The 21530-nt window shown below is 34.6% G+C and overlaps 1 protein-coding gene across 2 annotated transcripts in view; it reads left to right on the top strand.

Annotated features, from left to right (window-relative positions):
* Positions 1 to 18486, top strand: part of ANTXR2 (ANTXR cell adhesion molecule 2) — a 244108-nt gene extending 225622 nt beyond the window's left edge. For both annotated transcript variants that reach the window (XM_060299537.2, XM_030877975.3), the window contains exon 17: positions 14517 to 18486. In XM_060299537.2, the coding sequence (XP_060155520.1) occupies positions 14517 to 14555 (39 nt within the window). In that variant the 3' untranslated portion in view covers positions 14556 to 18486. The remainder of the gene's footprint in view (positions 1 to 14516) is intronic.
* The last annotated feature ends 3044 nt before the right edge of the window (positions 18487 to 21530 follow it).

Raw genomic sequence — 21530 nt, 5'->3', positions numbered from 1 at the left:
ACTATCACAATCATGTTTGTCTACTTATTTGAATGTATCTATATACTTATCTGTGTATAAATGTTTAAACTTTGAAAGTTTATACTTTCCATTTGAGGGAGATTATTTCTCTAGAGATGGTTTAATATTACCTCAATTATTTTAAGAGTCAGTCTTGTTAGTTGAGATGTTATTTAGGCTAGGAATGTCTGTATTGGTCAAGGGACAAAATTCATGTTTAGTTTCTTTTCAGAGTGTGAAAAGCAAGGGATTCCCATTAAGTGCCATCGTATACTCATTGATAAGTGAAGTGACATCTGGGTCACAGTGGCATCTATCTTTGCAATATAAATCCCTGTGGCTATATGTGAAAGGCACGTTCAGACTTGCATGTGCACATAAAAGCAGGGATAATCTTCATGCTGTTATTGGCCTAATTTTAGTATAAACGATTTAAGGTGCTACTTGAAGTTTTGTTCTCTTTGGTATAAATTTAGCAGTAAATGTAATCATTTGCCTGCTGCTCTAGCAGTTTAGAATGTAGAAGTGTAATGTGAAGAATTTTAATCCACATTACTTATGTGTTATAGAAAAGCATATATCATCTGATATCATACATCTAAATATTAGTCTGTAATAAATACTCAAAATGAAATCCTGACTTTGGGGATTTGTATGTCATTATTAAATATAAAAATGAGTTCAGCAATTGTTTAAAATTGGTTTTACCAAATGTAATAAAAATACCTAAAGCATAAATTTGTTGTGCAAAAGTTGAATACATATGTACGTCTTCCATTAGGACTGAATGCCTGGAATGAGTTCACTAAATACTTGCTGTGCTGAAAGAAAACAGCATCACAGTAACTAATTTTCCAGATAAAGCATTAGGTAGATTTTTAATAAAATTTTTTCATTTATAATCTAGAAAGTTATCTATAATTACCCTTCAAAATGAAGCTTTAAAAACTGTACATTTCTTTAAGGTATTTTTAATTGGTATTATCCATCAAGTATTAATTTTAAAACTTAAAGTGAAGTTTTTAATATTTGTTTTTCTTTGAAAGAGGCTGTTAAATGATTGGACTTAGTCTCAAATTAGCTGGGAATTTAGCTCTCTGACAAATGACCCAAAGAGCTGTGAATACTTTTGAGTAGAGATAGCTAATGAAATCATGTGAAGGCTGAATTCATCAACATGTTTTTAGGTATTAATTATTTTTTTAACTGGGACAACAAACACTGTTTTAGAGTCCCAAAAGTGAGGCTTTAATTCTTAGAAACTAAACTTAGCTATAGAGAAATCATTGCATTCCTAGGCTCGTATACATTAGCAAAATGTCTCAATAAATGTTTTTCAGTGATAGTGATGTATAAGCGTTCAGGGTTTCTCTTTAAATGTGCCTAAAGCAGTTTGATAAGACAAATAAATATCTCAATGCCTAATTTCCTAGGAAAAAGACAAATGAATTGCATGTAAAAGTTTTGCTCTCTGATGTTAACAACTGAGGTTAAAATTTTAAGTCTAGAAATACTCAAGTGAAAATTAATATTTTCGTGCATCATTCTTCCACACTGAGTCAATTAATTTATTCTATGTATGTCCCACCTGATTGAACAGTAGTGATATAATAAACCTTTCATTTGGATTTGTCTCACATTCATCTAAATACATAATTAAAATGTGGATTAATTAATAACTAAATAATTAATATGGATTAATTATTATCTAAGTCAGCCATTATTTGACATAATATTTGGAGTTTGGGTTTTTATTCTGATTGTCTGTTGAGTGTGTGGGGGAGAGAGAGCTTGAGAGAAAGTTTGTGTGTGTGTGTGTGTGTGTGTGTGTGTGTGTGTGTGTGTGTGTGTTGGCCTTAAGAACTTCGAAGAGTAAATCACTTAACATCTTATCTCAGTCTTCTGTGAAAGAGATGAGAAGGGATCCAGATGTTTACTTTTAGTAACTTGGCTTTTAAAAAAGAATTTATAACAGCTACTGCTACAAGGCTTTGCATCATAGGCTCTCTGCTTCCTGTCTGACTTTATCTTCCACTTTCTTCATTGCTCAGTCTGCTCCTGCCACACTATCTGGATTACTTGTCTACAGATATGCCAAAGACGCTTTCACCCCAGGGCCTTTGCACTTGTTGATTTCTCTACCAGAATTATTCTTCCCCAGATAGTCATAGTTTCATTGACCTCCTTATAATCTCTGCTCTATGTCACCTGAACATCTTTATAAAATTACAGCACCTCCAGCACTGGTCTGCCACACACATGATCATATATACTGACATCATATATACTGACTCTACCCCCTTGCTATGATTCAGAATCACCTTTTTCTTTTGGAATGGATTATTCATAAGTGGTGCTGTGCACTGGGTAACACATCACACCAATTGTTCTACTATTTGTGATGCCAAGTTTGATCAGAGAAACCATATTGTAAAAGCCTGATTCATCATACTGATTATTATATATTTTTGACATGGTGCACATTAGTCTTTGATAAATTTCTTTAGTTTTGGCATAATATGTCTGAGACTCATCTTTTACATTTTCTGTTTCAAAAGTAGAATAAACCATTCAACTCCAAGGAGCATTAGATATTTTTAGTAGATAATGGCATTTAGAGAACACATTTGGATACTAGGGGTGCTAATTGTTATTGGGTTTTCATTGCTTCTAAGCATTTTCAGCAGGTAGAACTAGGAAATTCAATACTTTTGAAAAAATCATGAGTTTATCGTATACTTTTTTTTTTTTTTTTTTTTTTTTTGCGGTACGCGGGCCTCGCACTGTTGTGGCCTCTCCCCTTGCGGAGCACAGGCTCTGGACGTGCAGGCTCAGCGGCCATGGCTTATGGGCCTTGCCGCTCCGCAACATGTGGGATCTTCCCGGACAGGGGCAAGAACCCATGTCCTCTGCATCGGCAGGCAGACTCTCAACCACTGCGCCACCAGGGAAGCCCTATGGTATACTTTTAATTCTGATTTAGCATTAAAGGATCTTAATGCTGAATGTTTTTGAATTTATACTTGTACCCCTTTTCTCTTACATGAAAAATCTTGTCCTTACCAATATTAAAATACTTATTTGCTCTATCCTATAATATATATAGGTACAAATTAATAATAAAACAGTCTTAGTAAAATTAAGACTAATGAATGAAATAAAACATTTTTTGCTGGTCTATTTATCCTTAAATTATATTCTGTAGTTGGTATACAAACACAATACTGTGTTACGTCACTTGAAGTAGTTCTTTTGTCAATGTGGTTATGTATCCAGTTCATTTGTTTCAATTTATTTCCAGTTCTTTTGTCTACTGTATTTTATTTCTATCTGTCCTACCCATTCTTTGTTCTTCTGTTTCTCCTTTTCTGCTCTCCTTTGGATTAATATAGTATTTTTTTTTGTAATCTATTCCATCCCCTCTATTATCTTTTTAAGCTATACCTCTGTGCTGTTTTTCAGTGGTTGCTCTAGAGATAACAATATGCTTCTTTAACTTTTCACAGTCTACAATAGTATACTAGTTTAAAATAATATATAAATATTACCATGGCCTAACTTCCATTTACCCCTCTATTTCTATGTGCTCTTATTATCATATGTTGTAGTCTACATAAGATATAAATTCAATAATATATTTTTCCAAATTTTGATATTATTGTTTTTGTAATCAGTAGTGTCATAAGGAAATTTTCTTTTATATATTTGTATTTCATGTTTATGCACATATTTACTTCTGTTTCTCTGTATTTCTTCCTGCACATCTAGGCTTCCATCTATTGTCTTTTCCTTCAGTTTCAAGAACTTCATTTAGCACTTGTGGTTGTTGAAGCCTGTTGTAGATAAATTATGTCAGGTTTTGCTTGTCTTAAAATGTCTTTATTTTGCTTACCTTCTTGAGTGGTATTTTCTCTGGATATGGAAGTTTAGGTTGACTTTTTCCCTCCCCATTTAGCATTTGAGAGAGTTCCACTGTCTTGTGTTTTTCACTGTTTCTGATAAAAAGTTGGCTGTCATGCTTACTGTTGTCTTCTCTGTACAGAATATCTTCAGCTGGGGGATGATGAGGGACAGAGAGGTATACTCTTAGGATTTTCTTTGGCTTTCATAAGTTTTATTATATGTTCCCTGATAAGGTTTTCTGTGTATTTATTCTGCTTAAGGTCATTACGTTTCTTTGATCTGTATGTTTATGCCTTTCATCAATTCTAGGAAATTCTTAGCCATTATTTTTTTCAAAATTTTCTTCCCTATTCTTTCTTCTCTCTTCTGGGACACCAATTACTCATGTGACAGACCATTAGATATTATCCCACTGGTCTCAGATTCTCTTTAGTTATTTGTTGTTTTTCAATTTGAACAATTTCTATTCTCCTACCTTCAAGTTCAGTGAGTTTTTCTTCTGCTATGTTCAGTATATTTTTACATGAATCAGAAACATTCTTTATATCTGGTATTGCATTTTTGTCTCTAGTTTTTCCATTTTGTTCTTATTCAAAGTTTCCATATTTCTGTGGAAATTCACTATATTTTTATGCATGCTGTCCACCTTTCTCATTAGAACTTTTAACATTTTTATCATAGTTATTTTAAAGTCCTTGTTTATTAATTGTAGATTTGCCTATATTAACTGTATTTTCCGTTGATTATGGATCATATTCTCCTGCTTCTTTGTGTATACCATAATTTGTGATTTTATGCTGGACGCTGTCATAAAAAATAGAGACTAATCTAGATAATATTTACTTCTAGAAAGACGTATACCCTTCCTCTGTCATGTTGCTAATCTGTGGTTGACCTGGGTCTTGGTTTGTTGCCATCTTAGTTATTTTTAGTTCACTACTGGTTTCCAAAATTTTGAGAGTAAGATCAGGGATTTTCCTTTAGCAGAGCTCTCTTTCTTTTCCTTTTCCTGTCTCTATCTCTGTCTCTCTCTCCTTTACAACCCACCTATGAGCTTCTTGGTTACAGGGGAGTTCTCTTTGCTATTCAGCTATGAGGACCATACCTTCCCTATGCCCACCAACCACCACTTTCTGTACTTTGAGAGACCTGTTTCCATATTGATTTCCTGCCTATAGTCTTTGACTGGCCCTGTTCCTTGCACTCTCAGAAGGCCCCATGAGTCTTGGAGAGCTCTTTCTCAGTTCTCTTCCTCCCAGGTTTCAACAGGCTACTGACATGTGGTTCAAGAAGGCCCTGTGTCTCTCAGGGCTATTTTTCTCATTCTTCTTGCCATTCCCCAAATCTTCAATAAGCTGCTTCCTTTCCCTTAGGGAAGGCCCATGTGTCTTTGAAAAGGTAATTATTTCACTGCCCTCCTGCTTTTCTCCCTAGCCTTCAGTTGACTACTTCTTCTATGTAGGGGTCTCTCTTAGCTTTCCTGCTATGTCTCCAACTTTTGGGAGGGTTCTACCTTGCACTTAGTGAAGGCAATTTTAGCCTTCATATCTTACTATTATGAAATATGAGTTAGATGTTTCATTAAATGCCAACTATATGCCTGAATCTCAAAAAAATAAAGGTACATGGCTATTTGCAAAATAAATATTAACAGTATGTATATAGTCACTAACATTTTGCAGATGCCATAAGAGAATGAAGAGGAAAAAAAATTTGAAGGTGAATTTATCAGGCAAACTCAGTACTTCCCTTCATGACATTAACTGAATATCCATATGGTGTGTTGTCTCCACTGTAAGGTGGAACATTTATAGGTTGAGCTTCCGTTAGAAAAAAGTATATGGAACTTATATTTCAGCTCAAAATATTTCAGTTTTTTCTAAAAGCAGAGGATAACACAGATTCTTTTATATATTATATATGTGTATATATATATGTATATATATCTTTCTCTTTGTGTGTGTATATGTATGTATATATGTATATGTTTGTATATATATTGCTGATAGTTGCACATAGTCCTATTATACTGTTAGTATTAAATACGTAAGGACAACTAACTTGTCCTTTTACTTAAAAAAATGAGGTAAACCTTTCAAGAATTTCTGACATTCAGAGAGAGAGAGAGAATAGTAGGTGCCTTCTCTTCACTCTGTGCCTCCAGTTGCTGCAGGAAATCTTCACTCAAAGAGCCTATTGTGTTAAGTCAACATTCTTTCCTGATATTTGTGATTTCCTGGACCTCTTGAATTGTCTTGTGTTTGTTTCCTTGTGTATCTGTGCTTTGTATACAATTTTAAATTTGAATCACTGTTCACTGTTGCACAAAGCATGAAGATTTAGTAAACTCTTTTTTAAAGTGGAGATATAAATAAATCAGCTATCTGTGTTTGAAAAGTCTAAACCAAAGTGTAGTTGTATGCTTCAGCTTGTCAATGGATATTTATGAGGTGAGCGTAATACTATTACAGTTATAGCAGTGAAATATATCCTGTGCAGATAGCTAGTAAAGGAGCCTGCAAATGTTAATGCCTGCAGAATTTTAATGCTCAAGAGGTGGGAAATGTGGCACTTGCTCTGGCTAATACTACTCTGGTCACAGTGAAAATGAATTGGCAAAATCAGTTTTCAAATATTGCAACAGAGTTGGGGTCTATATACTTAACCAACAGCAAATATATTGGTTCCTACTGTTGTCTAGTTTTTATCTCTTGATTTAGTTAACTGAAGAACAGTAACAGCATTGGACATTTTTATTTTGGGCACCAACTTTCCGCTCCTACTTATTATGAGACCTAAGAGAAGGTATTTCCAACAATGAAACGTCAATTAACTTCTTACTCTAATAGATACTTGGTGTTGCCTGAAAATCACTTAAGTGGAGTTAAAACTGACAGGTTCTAATTGTGAGTTTAGCCTTTGTTATGACCAGAGTTCTGTTTGTGATGTATCCTTGGTATATTCTGTTCCTTCTTATACTGATGGAATGTGAGTAATGGAGTAAAGCCTCTGCACAGACCACTGCTCTAAGAGATGGATTGGGATAAAAATAAATTTATAGTTTATAAAGAATCATATTGTGCTTATTTTTCCTAGCAGTCAAAGAAAATGAGGTTAAGCTCTCAGTCTTTAGACCTAGGGGTTTTATTCTTGCAGAATAATTTTTGGGATTTTATGGAATAGTATAGTTTCAGCATGCTTTCATGTATAAGCTTCAAATTCATATTAATTATCTGTGTTAACTTAGTTAAGATTAAATTCAAATTTATTATCATTTGACATCAGCTATCTGAACAGTACCTCAGTAAGTCCTACCAGAATAAGAAAAGACAACAAAGAAGGGAATTAGACATATGATCTTTTGTATAAGGTAGAAGTTGAGGTAAAACATTTGTTGGAGGGTTTTAAAGGTTTAGATGAGTGTGGAGTCTTTGTGATTAAGAAAGTTGAGAATTAAGAAATATATATTAGTTTCCATTTACTTATACCTAATCTGCCTGTAGAGAAATATTGAGAAAAAAATACAATAAAACTTAAGGATAAAAATAGAGAAATAATCATGGGCCAAAGTTAAGATAGCTATACCAGAAAATGTACACTAAGAGTAGCAATGCTTTTAGAACATGATGTAAGTCTGAGTTTTTTGAAAGTTAAGGCACAAAGAGAAAGGCTGAGTTACATAATTGGCATTATATAATAAAAGGGAAGCACATGAGCTTACCAGAAGTGACATGCTTTTTCCTAGCTAGCTCTGAACTCTCAGAATTGATCCCTTAATATCAACATCCTCAATAGCAATTTTCCAAAATACAAAATTCTCTGTATGTAACCAAAATTCATGTGAGTTCTAGATATGACCAAAAGTTGAAGGGGTAATGCTGTAATGTTGTCATAGATTTACTTAGGAAGGTATTTCTAAAGGAAAGTAAAGAAACCAAGTCCAGGTATATTGACAGTTTACTGGTGATCTGGCTTCACATAAGTATGAATAGCTTGAATAATAGGTATCAAACCACATTTTTAGGGTCAACAAAAACAAAATATTATACTGAACTGCAATTTTAAAGGGTAGATGAGAGTGCATCTTCTTGGTTTGGATTAGGGGAGGCTTGCATGTGCCTGCTTGCTCCATTCTTGTGCACCATTCCAGCCATAGTGGTCCCCGATGCACCTTGTAGAACCCCCAGGACTTCATGGACTATAATATGAAAAACAAAAAAACCACTGATCTAGAGAAATCGATGGCTAGCATTTCACTTAGAACCTCACTTTCAAAGATAGTTTTGCCAACTGATCTGGAGAGAAAGGGTTCAAAAATTATTATTGATAAGTGCCTGAGGTATAAATATTCTATGTTGTTGACTGAGTGCAGATATATATGTGTGTGTGTGTGTGTGTGTGTGTGTGTGTGTGTGTGTATATATATATATATATATACCCTAGATACTGTGCATGTCATTAGAAAGTTTGATGTTGTATGAAAATTAAAGATTTACCTTATATTTTTATTTAAATATAGTCAACTCCAGTATGCACAGGGCTTGAGGTAGGCCATGTGTGCACATGTACACACACATGCGTGCATGCATGCATACACACATACACTTTTTAAAATAAGATTGCTGATTGCAGCCTGGACAAATGCTTGAACAGGCATTTTATGAAAACTCTTAGAATTGTGTACCATAAAAATGAAAATGCTGACTGTGGATTATAAAATTTATTAATCAGTGGCTTCTGCCATACTCACACACTCTTGAGTAGAACTGCATACACGTGGGTTCATCAGGATATTAACTGTAAAAGACAACCTAGAGACAAGTAAATGAGTTTACCTATGGGAACAATGAATGCTGAAGAACTTTGGTATAGTAGGTAGATGGTGGTGATTCCTGAGAGTAGTCAATTGGTTCCTGTAATGACTTTTAAAAACATAAATATAGATGTTTAGAAAAGGCTGCATTTTTGCTGATTGAATTTGGTCTTTGGAAACTTATTTTTAAGCTATCAAATATATAAATATACAGAAAAGATATAAGTAGAATGTAAGAAATAATATGCAATTCCACTACTCATAGCATGTTTGGTGTAGTCTCTTAGTCTTGTCTTTTACTCTTTCGATATACATTGCATAATTATAATTACGTATACATACAAGTTGGCATTTTTTCACTTATTTCCCTACATCTTTAAAATTTTTTTAATTTCTATTTTAATGGCTACATAACCATTAGATTAATCATAATTTAATTATTCTCTGATTGTGAGACAGAAATAAATATAAATGTACTGATTATATTTTTCACATTATAAAAATCGCATGGTAAACATTTTGAAATCTTTATCTAGATACTTTACTTTACAGATACTTTGCTGAATTCCCAACATGAAATTACTGAGTCAAAGAATATAAGCTTTTAAAGACTATTATTACATATGTTGCTTATATATAGTTTTTGCCAATTTATATTTTCCCTAGCAATGCATGAGAATTCTTTTCTTGCCACAGAAGCTCACTAATTAGGTAATGTTGCTCAATATAAGGTGCATAAGATGGTTTACATTCAATGGGAGGCAGTTTTATTCCTTTTAAACCATAATTTTTATTAGGCAAATAAAATGTCATACCCAGATTACAATACAATGATGTCAATTATTAATATACAAATAATTCTAATATTCTACAACTTATTTAAGTAAGTAAATATGCCAATAATAATCTTGTAATAGTAATAGTAATAGTAATAGTAATTTGCCTGGTTGTTTAATATGTTGAGAAGGTAAATTATAACCTGGTCAGTCATTATCTGAATTATCACAATTTTTAAATTAATGTACTTGGCTATAATCTAAAGTCAGTACTTAAATTCTATTTGTTCTACCTAGCTTTATTTTTTTTAATATTTAAGAAATTTTACTCCTAATCTCTATGTAATACAAAATGAATAAATTTTACAATTATTTCATTGCATCCAAGGAATTCTATATTCCCAAGGCAAAAGAATGGAATACATACATAGTTCATTTTTAAACTAATGCAGTTCTAAGGACACTCATTTAATTCAATTTTACATTGACTATATGTTCTTATTGTTGAAATTTATGACCTAGTGACTTATGCGGCATGATACCAAATTCAAGTTGGTTGAAGTGATTGCCTAATTTAATAAATAATGTGGGCATTACCTAAAGCATCACGACAACAGTATACTTTGATTTTACCCATAATTTAGATGCATGATTAGAGCATGATTTTAAGTCAAGAAAATTATTTTTAAAAATATGTAATTAAAAATTTGAAAATATAGAGAAAATTAATGTTATTTCTCCACATTAATAATTATGCTTTATATTACATGCTTTATTATTCCTTAAACACTTATGCCACCTGAATTCAAGTTTTTTGAATTATTTTGTAAAATATAAAGCAAACATAATGTTACACATTTGTTTTAACTCTTGCTAGCAGAAATCTTGTGTTCATTTGTTTTAGCCTATTACAAGTTTAGTGGTTTATTTTAGAGACTATATAGTCCTGTTACCTGATACTAGTATTAACCTCTATATAGGGAATAAAGTATTAAAATTATGTCTCTATGTATATTTCTGTATATTTAGGTTGCATTGAATGGTTTATTATTAACCTACTCAATTAACTTTTTAAAAATGTTCAGAGCTTGTATTATTTGTAATTAAAGTGAAATAGTCTCAGAAAAATAAACACTATTACTACTAATATTTTCCATTCTGTACCAGCCAATGATGAGTTGTATGCTCAAGTTATTTTACATTGCTTTACTTGTTACCTTGATAACATACCTTTATTGTATAGGCATTGTAAGCACGAGGATATGGCAGACCTGTAAACCCTGTCATATCCCATTTCCTGTGAATAAAAATTGCTCTGCTGTGTTCTGGCCTCGACTGCTTGCCATGATATCAATGGCAGCCTAACATTCTTGACCTTAAACATAATTGGCATTATATTGATGGGTTTTGTAAGATAGTATTGAGCAGTATTCAAAGGGCCACAGACTCCTAATCACAGCCACTTGCAACCAGGGTATGGTGCTTTGATTTTAGAATATTCTGGTAAGTGGATGGTAGCAGCTAGCATGAAATAATCCCCTGGGAGTAAGGTACCTGATGGAATACTAAATAAAAATTTCCTTTGGCCAATAGTTTCTTTTTTTCTTGATTATTCTTTATCTATCTTTTCTCTTTAGAACTACTCTTTTCTATTTTCTCCATATTATCTTCTCTCCTTTTCCACTGTTGTATTTTTCTCCTTTGTAATCTCTTTTTTCCTCTCTCAAATTCATACTTTTTCTATCTTCCCATTTTTAAGGTCTGGCTGCTCCCCCAGTAGAGGTCCAGTCATCACGTATTCATTCTTTTATACATCATCCATCCATCCACTTGTTTCTAAGTGAGGATTTATAACAAGTCTGCTCTATGTTAGACACTGTGCAATGACATCATAGAGGGAAGATGGATAATAACTATTTGCTTTTTAAATGCAAGTTTACTATGTGCCAGGTACTGTTCTAAGTGCTTTATAAATCTATATTAACAGACTTAATCTTTATAACAGTCCTAAGAATAGGTCCAATTTTTTTAAATTGTGATTACTCACTTATTTCTTATTTATTTGTTTGTTTGTTTGTTTTGGGTTGCATTGGGTTTTCATTGCTGCATGTGGGCTTTCTCTAGTTGTGGCGAGCAGGGGCTACTCTTTGTTGTGGTGCACAGGTTTCTCATTGCGGTGGCTTCTCTTGCTGCAGAGCATGGACTCTAGGCATGCGGGCTTCAGTAGTTGTGGCACACAGGCTCAGTAGTTGTGGTGCAACTACAACTTGGGCTTAGTTGCTCTGTGGCATGTGGGATCTTCCTGGATCAGGGCTCCAACCTATGTCCCCTGAAGTGGCAGGCAGATTCCTAACCACTGCGCCACCTGGGAAGTCATGAATAGGTCCAGTTCTTAATCCCCATTTTATTGATGAAGAAACCATAAGTTGTTCATGGTCACACAGTTAATAAATAACAGAGCTGGGATACATATTCAGGCTTTGGAGCTCTCAGATTTAACTACTGTTACTCTTCCTTTTGATCTTGAAGCCAGCAATTATGGTGTAATGTAGTTTGGCTGTGGTAGAGATGCAATTTGGGGGAAGGAGCCCCATGACTGGGAGGGCTGGGAAAGGCTTAACAGAGGAAGTAACTTTTGAATAGAACTCCTCTAAGTTACCAACTTCTAAATTCCTGTAAAATAAAACATTATCAGGTCTTGATAAAAATGAAAAACACTGAGTCCATGATTGAGGGTGAGGAGATAGTTGGTTGTTTTTGTCAATGTGTGTGCTAAAACACGGGGGTGTATATTGCATGTACCAGGGTTTTTGGGTACTTGAATCAACAGACATGCGGCAGCTGATGATTAATACTTAATCCCAAGCTTTGGAAGAGCTGAAGTAAGGACCTCAGGGTCAAAATCAATAGGGCTTTCTTCATTTGAGTTGCTAGATCTTTAATTAAACTACACCAAATGAAATAGAAAATAATTTAGGTCTGGAATAATTTAGGTGTTGAAGTGATTTTGAGAATTCAAGCGAACTATGAATTTCACTTTTTAAACCCTCCAATGGCATAAAATAAATGAATCAGAGTCACCAGATTAATCTGGTGTGTGGAACAGAAATGGTCCGAAAAAGAGCCTTATATCTAAATCTAGTTAATTAGTGATAAAATGCAAATAAAAGTAGAAATTCATGGTAACTTCTTTTCAAAATTACGCAGAAGAGAAAAAACTTTTACTTTTTTGGTCCATAATAAATACACAAGAAAAGATGTCATTAATGCATATCTTTGTTGTCAAAATGTCACTCCTCATATATTTGTTTGATTCTGGAAAATTGCCAGGAGATAATATTTTTAATATTCATCACTGTTTTAATATTCATAGTTAAAATCTATTTCTCATTGTATGTATAGTTATACTATCACACTGTCATGGCTTAGAAGGACTGATTTGCCCAAATATTTATTAATTATGTCATTTTCCTGCCCTCTGAAAAAAATTTTTAGAAAAGGGATATATCATGAGAATAACATTTTTTAATGTTTCCTTGGCACATGATGCCAAATGTAGCTAATCTGGAGAAGAGCATCTTTTCACTTAATATTCATTCTAAAAATCTTCTTTGAAGGTTCTAGGTAATACAAAAATACAGTCTGAGTACATGACCTATGACCATTGCATTACCAAGGAATTTTTAGTTCATTCTAAGGTAGTCTTCTCCATGCTTTTCTCCCACTTCCTTTTGCACAGATATTATTTGTAGACATTAGGCACAAAGTAAGTAATAAATTTGACAATTATAGTAATAATGTTACCTCCAAAATTATTAGAAGACAGATAATTTGATGAATATTTGCCTTTTAGGCAAGAGTAAATGTAAACTAGTTTGCTTTTATGCTTTTCTGTTTTTTCATTAATTTCTGAAATTTCCAAATTTGTTGAACAGTCGCTTTTGAGAGGAAAATAGACCAAAATCTTGTTTTTACATTCCAGGCTTTCTTCTCCAACAATATTTGTTGTTCCTTTTGAATGTACCATGTACACTGGATGTACCAGATATTTGAAACAAATGTATTGTTCACATTTAGAGGGAAATAAAGAGAAGTTCTAAAATATGAAGTTAGAGAGCAGATATTATGAGAAATAGGAAAATCTCAATAGGGTGATGATCTGGACCCTAAATTAGAAAGCAATATGCTACCTTTTGGCTTATTAAGGGATCTAGACATGATTTATATAGTACAAGACATCAGCAATGTCACACCAAGGAGAGGGAAGAAGGGGATCTTTTATTACTAACTGGAAACTTTATTTTCAACTAATTCTTAGATTATTTATAATTACATATGAAACAATGTGTTTCCACACGCTTCATTGAACTGCTAAGGAATTGGAATGGCAAACTCTCTTTGGAAATGTGGAATGCAAATAAAGTCACCATATATAGAGACCACATAATGGTGGTGTGCAGTTGTGAGAAATGATCAACAGTGGACAAGATTGCTAGTAAATCTCTTGCAAAATCCTATTATAAAATGGAATCACAAAGAGATGGCATCTCTTCCCTTTCTCCCTGACTTCTTATCCTCAATCTCTTCCGACTTCTTAAATACACTTCTCATGCATACATTTTAGAAGCACCAGTTTTATATCAGTTTTAAAAGCACCAGATTGTATAAATGGGACACTTCCATTTTAATACATTGTAGAAACATACAGGGTTGTGGCTTTGATATTTTTATTGCTCGGATAGTAATGCTATTCTTTAAATAGCAATAACAAAGTTCTGTTTTCCGTAGTGTTTTTTTCACTCTAATTTTACCATACCATCGTGTAGGTGAACTTGCTGTGGAAAAGATCTGAATGAACCATCATGCTTTGACCCAAAGAATAAAATTATGACTTCATGTTTCTTCCTAACATTGACCTTACCTTGGGTAATCATTTGTTATATCATAGTAGGAAAACTAGGTGTTCTCATGCTTTTTTAAAATAATTACCTCTGTATTTCAATAAGGATTTGTTTCTTTCCTAGGGCCGGTGCATAAACTTCTCTCGAGTTCCCTCTCAGTAAAAGGAAAGCAGGAAGACCAAGAGGTATGAAGATGGTACATCTTCACGATGCAGATTTCCAACCAAAAGAAAACAAAGTGCATTTCAGAAGTTTTTGGAAGAGCAGCTTTATTCCTCTCAGTCAGGAAATGTTTTCTCTGCCTTCTGCTTTGCTTGCATCAAACATTTTCAAACCCTGGTTCTGCCATCTACATGGGAATTGATGAAACTCAATGGTAACACATGATTCAGGACATTAAAAATAAAAAGGAACTTTAATGTACATGCTGTGGTTTATACAAGAAAGTTGTTTTGAATGTGTAAAAGAGGAAGAAACAAAAGCATGAAGATGATATCAAAATAGGGAGCACAAAACAATTGGCCCTGGTGAATCTTTAATGGAGAAAGGAGCATTTTACATGGAAACATGGCACTTGTGTGTTTACATGGCAAGATTCTTAGCCAAAGGCAGAGTATGAAATCTCCCACCAGGCTAAGCAAATAAAGGAGTCTATTGCCTTATAGCTGTGTCAGATCACAAAATCCTTCCAAGTCCACTACCACGATGTGCCTTCCGGGAAGCTTCTGACTGGAAAATCTTGTCATTCTAACACTGAAAAGTGCACACGTATGACAAAATGTAGACAGGATGCCTCAAGGTATCAGTAGCAAGCAAGATTTTGCCCTTTAGTTTTTGAAGGCACCTTTCTTTCATTATGCATTTGGGAAAAGAAGAAAATTAATAGAACATTATTCCACAGGAAGACGGCCTCTAACTAGAGATCTTCAGTGGAGCTTAATGGACTCATGATTTGAGAACTTGTCCCTGGGATTGGTAGATTTACCCCTCTTTCTATGTTTAGGGCTTAGTAGTACATAAAGCAGTAATATCTGTTAACATACCTAGGAGTTTGTTTTGCTTTTAATTTAAAGGAAGCAATAACCACAAAGCTTCCGCTCAGGGTATTTTCTTCCTCCAAGTCTCCAAGGGCTCTTCAGCGTCACAAGCCAGCAACTCTCTTTGCATGAAAATTTCAAAATTTAATTAATATAATTAAAGGCAACAGCAAGCAGCAGACTGTGAAGATTTTGCTCATCCTTTTTATGCCTTTTGACATTGAATGACCTATTACTGTATGCGCATTACTTGGATTTTGAGGGGCACTCTACCTTGGTTGTGATTCAGTAGAGAGAGAAAAAAGGCCTCCTCTCATCAAGTTATAAATTAAATTTCAGGAGGGTCTACCACCACAAAACATCGAAAATGTATGTATTATAATTTTTTTAGAAAAACCACCGTGTCACGTCAACGATGCCAAATTATGTTAGCGTGAGCGGAAACACTGTGGGGGAGGAAGAAGGCAGCAGCTGATGAAAAAAGCTCAAATGATCTAGTCACTTTCGATACTGTACTTCAGATGCGAAATGGATATTCGACTGGAAACCTGACAAAGTGCGCCTGCTTTGATGTGAACTGGTATAGACAATGACCAGTGGCTGGGTCAGTGGAATGTCTCTCTGCGAGCACAAAGGCTTATCAAATGACACTAAAAATAAGTTCAACAACCATCACATTGGAAGGGAGAAGGCGAACATTTCATGTTTGGCGGGCATGTGAGTGCACAAGATGGAAACAGTGATTCGGAGCATCCCAGTATAATTACCCCCATTGAGCGCTTAATGGAAATCTCAAAGGATGGGAGTGATTCTGATGGTTGGTGTCCAGATTTGTTGCACTGCTCCAATAAGCCTTGCTCACACACACAAATTTTTATACATAGATATGTGTATACATATATATCCTCTAGCTTGAATCTTTTGCTCAAGTTTATTTATGTCACTGGCTGGCTGGATCCAAAGTCATGTGTCTACATATTCATAAATAAAATTTTACCCGTGCCTCAGCTACCATTTTTCTTTAAGCCCACATGAACTCAAGCCTTGTTTGGTTGAATATTTAATTGTCTTGATTAGTTTCAGGGACAGAATTGTATCCAGTTCCAAAATGTCCATTATGTTCACAAATGGTAGTGTTGGTACTAATTATCCACGTTTGCAAGTGTGACTTGGAAACCAGATATATACCCATTGAGTTCTTGTAGGCCATCGTTCTACATTTGCATCTGGGGCAGGGCCTACTGCGATTTTCTTAAATTGGCACTTCATTTCTAACCAGTGCACACCCCGAATTTAAGAGCCTCAAGGGTACTACAGAAGCTAAGGCTGCTTCTTTGGTAGTTCCTTTGAATTTGTCTAGTATCATGGCAATTGTATGATACTTTTATTTTGTACATGAGCAGTGTAAGTAGACCTTTGCCCTTAAATGGCAAAATAGCTTTCAGTAGATTGTAATGAAAATGGATTTCCAGTTCTAATACCACTATGAAGAACTCTCAGTGAAGAGGGACAGGCAATGGTCTATGTAGAGACTAAAAAATATCATTCATAAAGTTCAAAGACAGATGGAATTTTATTGCACTTAAATATATGAACAAGATCTAGGTTATGATTTTCTCTGATTATGCTAACTAGCAAATTGAGAAGAATTTGCTTTAAAGAGTACTGTATTCTCACCAAAGGACTAAATTGAACACCCCTACACTTTTCAACCAGGAAAATGAAAGGTTAAAATAAAGCCATTTCTATAAGTTTAGTAACATTTTATATTTTATATAGAGAAACAGTTCCTGTTTAATTTTTTGGACATAATGTCAGTCAAGATCTACTTTCTGTGAGTAAATTAGTTAAGTCTTTATCCATAATCCATTTGTGTTGCATAAGGTTGCAAAAACAATTAAGTGGGAAATGACTCCTAACTTATGTGTCTACTCTGCCTGGAAAGAAAGTTTTGAAGGCATCTATATATATTTCATAACAATGTCTGTTCTTTATGGATTTGATCCATAAATATTTATCTATCTGAAAACTTTGATACTTGGAATGTTTTCCTTAAAGCATTTGGTGCTCCAAGAAAAAACATTTGGTGCTAAGAGTTGCAGCACTGATGCCTTTCCCCAAGTTAATTCTATTTTAAATTTTTATATTTCCTTCCCAATGAGATGCAGAGTAAAATTTGAGACCCTCCATTAAGTAGGGAGCAGCATCTGTCATCCATGGATAATTACTCTTTTGGCAAAAATATATAAGGTTTAAACCTCCTACATTTTAAATTGTTAGAAAAAAATGATTTGCTTATATTTTTCCTGAATTTTATTCTAACCACTTTAAATCATAAGTTATTCAGTATTTGTTTTTCTAATAAATCCTTACTGGATACAAGATCTGGGTGTCTCTGTGAACTTAACTTTATTATATAAATATCACTGACCATTGTTTACTGCTCAGAGGCAATTTATTAGGTTATTTTAAAAATTAAAACAGCCTATATTATGACCAAGAAGGTGTCTAAAATATTTTTTTGATTGATCTGCTTACATATATTGTTTTTCAATCTTAAGAGGGCAAAATATAAACGGGTAACATTTATGAATATTGTAAACATTGTAACTTCCTCATCTATCACAAAGCCTTGTGGTTACTAGATTTTGTACAGTATCACACTTTAGGAAGTTCATTAGTATTTTATTGCTACTGGAAAATTTCGGTGGGTATATGTGCACAGGAGAGAAATATATACATTATTTTAATATGAAAGGAAATATATATTCTAGAAGCAGAAAATAACTCTGGTACATCTGTTGTATGTTTAAGGGAAGAAACAAGCAGGTGAGGCTGAAGAATGTTGTCTATCTGCAGGTGATGAAGTGGGTGCAGCCATGTACTCTAGTCTCAGAGTTAAATTAATATTTCACTTAGTGAATTTCTATGGCTTATTTCTGAGAACACTTCAATTTGGGTATATTTCTACACTTATTTGTATCTAATTCAGTCAATTTGATAAAAGAAAGAAAAACTTGTTTTCTTTCTCATAATGTAGCAATCCCTGTGCTGGATCTTTTATGCACTTTAATTTTGGGCTCTTCTGCCAAAAGAAAATGCTGATAAGTACACCATGCAAATTTATATTAAAATGTGCTTGTTCAGATTGCTTTGCAGGAACTATATTAAGGTAAAGTGTGTGTGTGTGTGTGTGTGTGTGTGTGTGTGTGTGTGTGTGTGTGTGTGAGAGAGTGTGAGAAAGAGAAAGAGAGAGACATGGAGAGATTGAGAGAGACATGGAGATTAACTCAGAGTAATGTGCTACCAATTCTCTTGGCTGAAGAATCAGATGATGGAGGGACTAGACCTAGACCTAGCCACAGCTAGCTTGATTATTAAAAGAAACACCAGGAAATTAAAAGTAGCTTGTACTCTATTTGCTTAGGTACTTGAGTAACTGGAAAAATAAACTGCCTTTCTACTCCTACTCTTTGTAGTGAACTACAGAGCATGACAGCCTTTGTCTAAGAATGTAACTCGACCAGGAAGGGTCTTGCAAGTCATACATTCAAAGCTTCAGCTGAGTTCCTCCAGGGAAGTGAATCTCAGATCTGAGTTTTGCCATAGAGGCTGGACAAAACTGAATTTCTCTGCATAAAACAAATCTTGGAGGGATTCTCCACTCACCCCACCCACCCGAAATTGAAGGCAAATAAAATGGAGAAAAAAGACCAGAGAGAGGAGGGCTGAGCAACATTATAGGAGGTAAGAGCATCAATTTAGAAAATGACAGAGGAAGTTCTGTGTCTTTAAGAATGGAGATGCCTGCTATTCCATTTTAAATGGCATTGCATTCCTGCAATGTACACCCTTCCATCTCACAACTTCAGTTGCCTGCTAACTCACATTTTCTGTCACTTAAGGAAGTTGGCTGACTTCAAAAAGAGCAAGATGATCCCTCAAATTAATATAAAAAATAACCCTCTGAAAATTTGCAGATATTGAAGATTGGTTGTTCCAAAACTGATGAATGGATTCGAAGTAATAGTATATAGATCTTAAAGAGCAAGCTTTCCTCATCTGTTCACTGTTTTTTTCACAGAATAAAAAATATTTTGAAAGAAAAGAGAGTGATTTTAACATCAATAAAACTAACATCTAGGGCTTCCCTGGTGGCGCAGTGGTTGAGAGTCTGCCTGCCGATGCAGGGCACATGGGTTCGTGCCCCGGTCCGGGAAGATCCCACATGCCGCGGAGCGGCTGGGCCCGCGAGCCATGGCCACTGAGCCTGCACATCCAGAGCCTGTGCTCCGCAACGGGAGAGGCCACAACAGTGAGAGGCCTGCGTACCGAAAAAAACAAAAACAAACAAACAAAAAAAACAAAAAAAAAAACTAACATCTACTTCAAATATTGTTCAAGTAGTAACCTTGAACGAGACATCAATAAAACTGATAAACTCTAAAATGTTAGAAATAAAAGGGATCAGATTCTCTAGCTAGATTTCCCCTCAAATACAACATCATGTACCAATAGGTCTTGAGTTTTTAGGAAAAATTATGAAATTCTATACATTATCTAGGAATTGTGTTCATGTTGCTCATATTTTTTGTTACTTTATGTATCTATGTCCATACACGCACACACACACAATCCTTTCTAGGGAAAAATGCTAAAAGTGACTCACAATATGGACTTTTATGTGCTTCACAATCCTAAAGATATCCTTGATTATTCATGTGACACAATATGACATCTGAAAATGATTTCTCAGCATGTTTATAGATAACCAGGCAAATTACCTGAAAATATTAATAACTTGCACTTATATATCATTTTATAATTTTCCAAAGTACTTCAACACGTGTTATTCATTGTTTTTATTTAATAAACAGATACTGGCTGCATGCTATATATTCAGCTCTAATTTGGCCAAAACCTAGGCAAATTTAAGTGTGAAATTGAGGTGTAAGGGAATGGATGGAAGACAGAAGAGATGGCCTTCTCAGGATGCTCAGTAAAAAAAAAGTCTTACAGCATGAATCCTGAGTGGCCCATTGGAAAATAAACCCTGATCACATAAAATGAGATTTAATGCTAAATGAGGCCTGTTTCATATGGGCAACCCTAGATAAACTCTGTACCACCGAGAGTATCTCATTTTGCTACCACACTATTTCCCGTGTATGTTTAACGGCCTTCTTGAGGGAACAGAATACTTTTAAATCATTCTATTTGTTGCAAAACACTACTTTAGTCTAATCACAGATAAGTTAAGCCACATAAAAATGTAATATCCTCTAAGTGTAAACAAAACAAAACAAAATAACAAAAATGATGAGGTTAAGATTGAGATGTTTCCTAGGAAAAAAAAAGGAGGTTTCTGTAGGAAATTGTTTTCAGGGCCAGCTGAAGGACATTATGATAGAGATCATTGCTTTGACATAATTTCAGAGGCAGTTAATGTTAAACAAGAAAGGAAAGAAAACCCAAGATAGTGAAAGGATAATTAATTCAGTCTTAGTTTTAATTTCCAAGGATAAAGTGACCCTTAACTGTGGACAACTGAACGACTAGGTTTATATTTTGCTTTTCTACTTTGTGATAATGAAACTGTTCCAGGTGTTTATTCTATTTTGACATCTGTGTTTCCTCCCCATTTTACCCACTGACCTACACAAAGCAGGTGAAGAACGGTACTGTTTAGGGTAAAGGCAGGCCCCGCAAACCTTCAACCACACCCAGTACCCAGATTTTCTGAAAGCCCCTGGAGGACAGCAGAAATGACATGTCTGGGGTGGAGTCCTGGGGGTGGAGGAAGTTAGTTGTGCTCAGTAGTCAGAAATGTAAAGACTCCCCCCTCCCAAACCCTTGCCAGATGAGTGCAAACCATGCCTAAGCTTAGAGAGTTCGTTCTGTTGCCAAGAGAAAGGAGCCAAGAACCGACCAAGAAAGTCAGAACTCCTGCAGCAGTTGTACCAGGGAGGAAAAACAATGGTAAGAACAAAGCCAGAGAAAGGAAATTGCACATTCATTAGCTTAATTAATGAAGATTGGCAGGTGCCTACCTTGTGCCGTTCTCTGTACTGGGCAATAGGATACTGCAGCAGGAAGGACA

The sequence above is a fragment of the Globicephala melas genome, chromosome 5 (genome assembly GCF_963455315.2).
Source record: "Globicephala melas chromosome 5, mGloMel1.2, whole genome shotgun sequence".
NCBI lineage: Eukaryota > Metazoa > Chordata > Mammalia > Artiodactyla > Delphinidae > Globicephala > Globicephala melas.
This window is presented reverse-complemented; position numbering and strand designations above follow the sequence as displayed.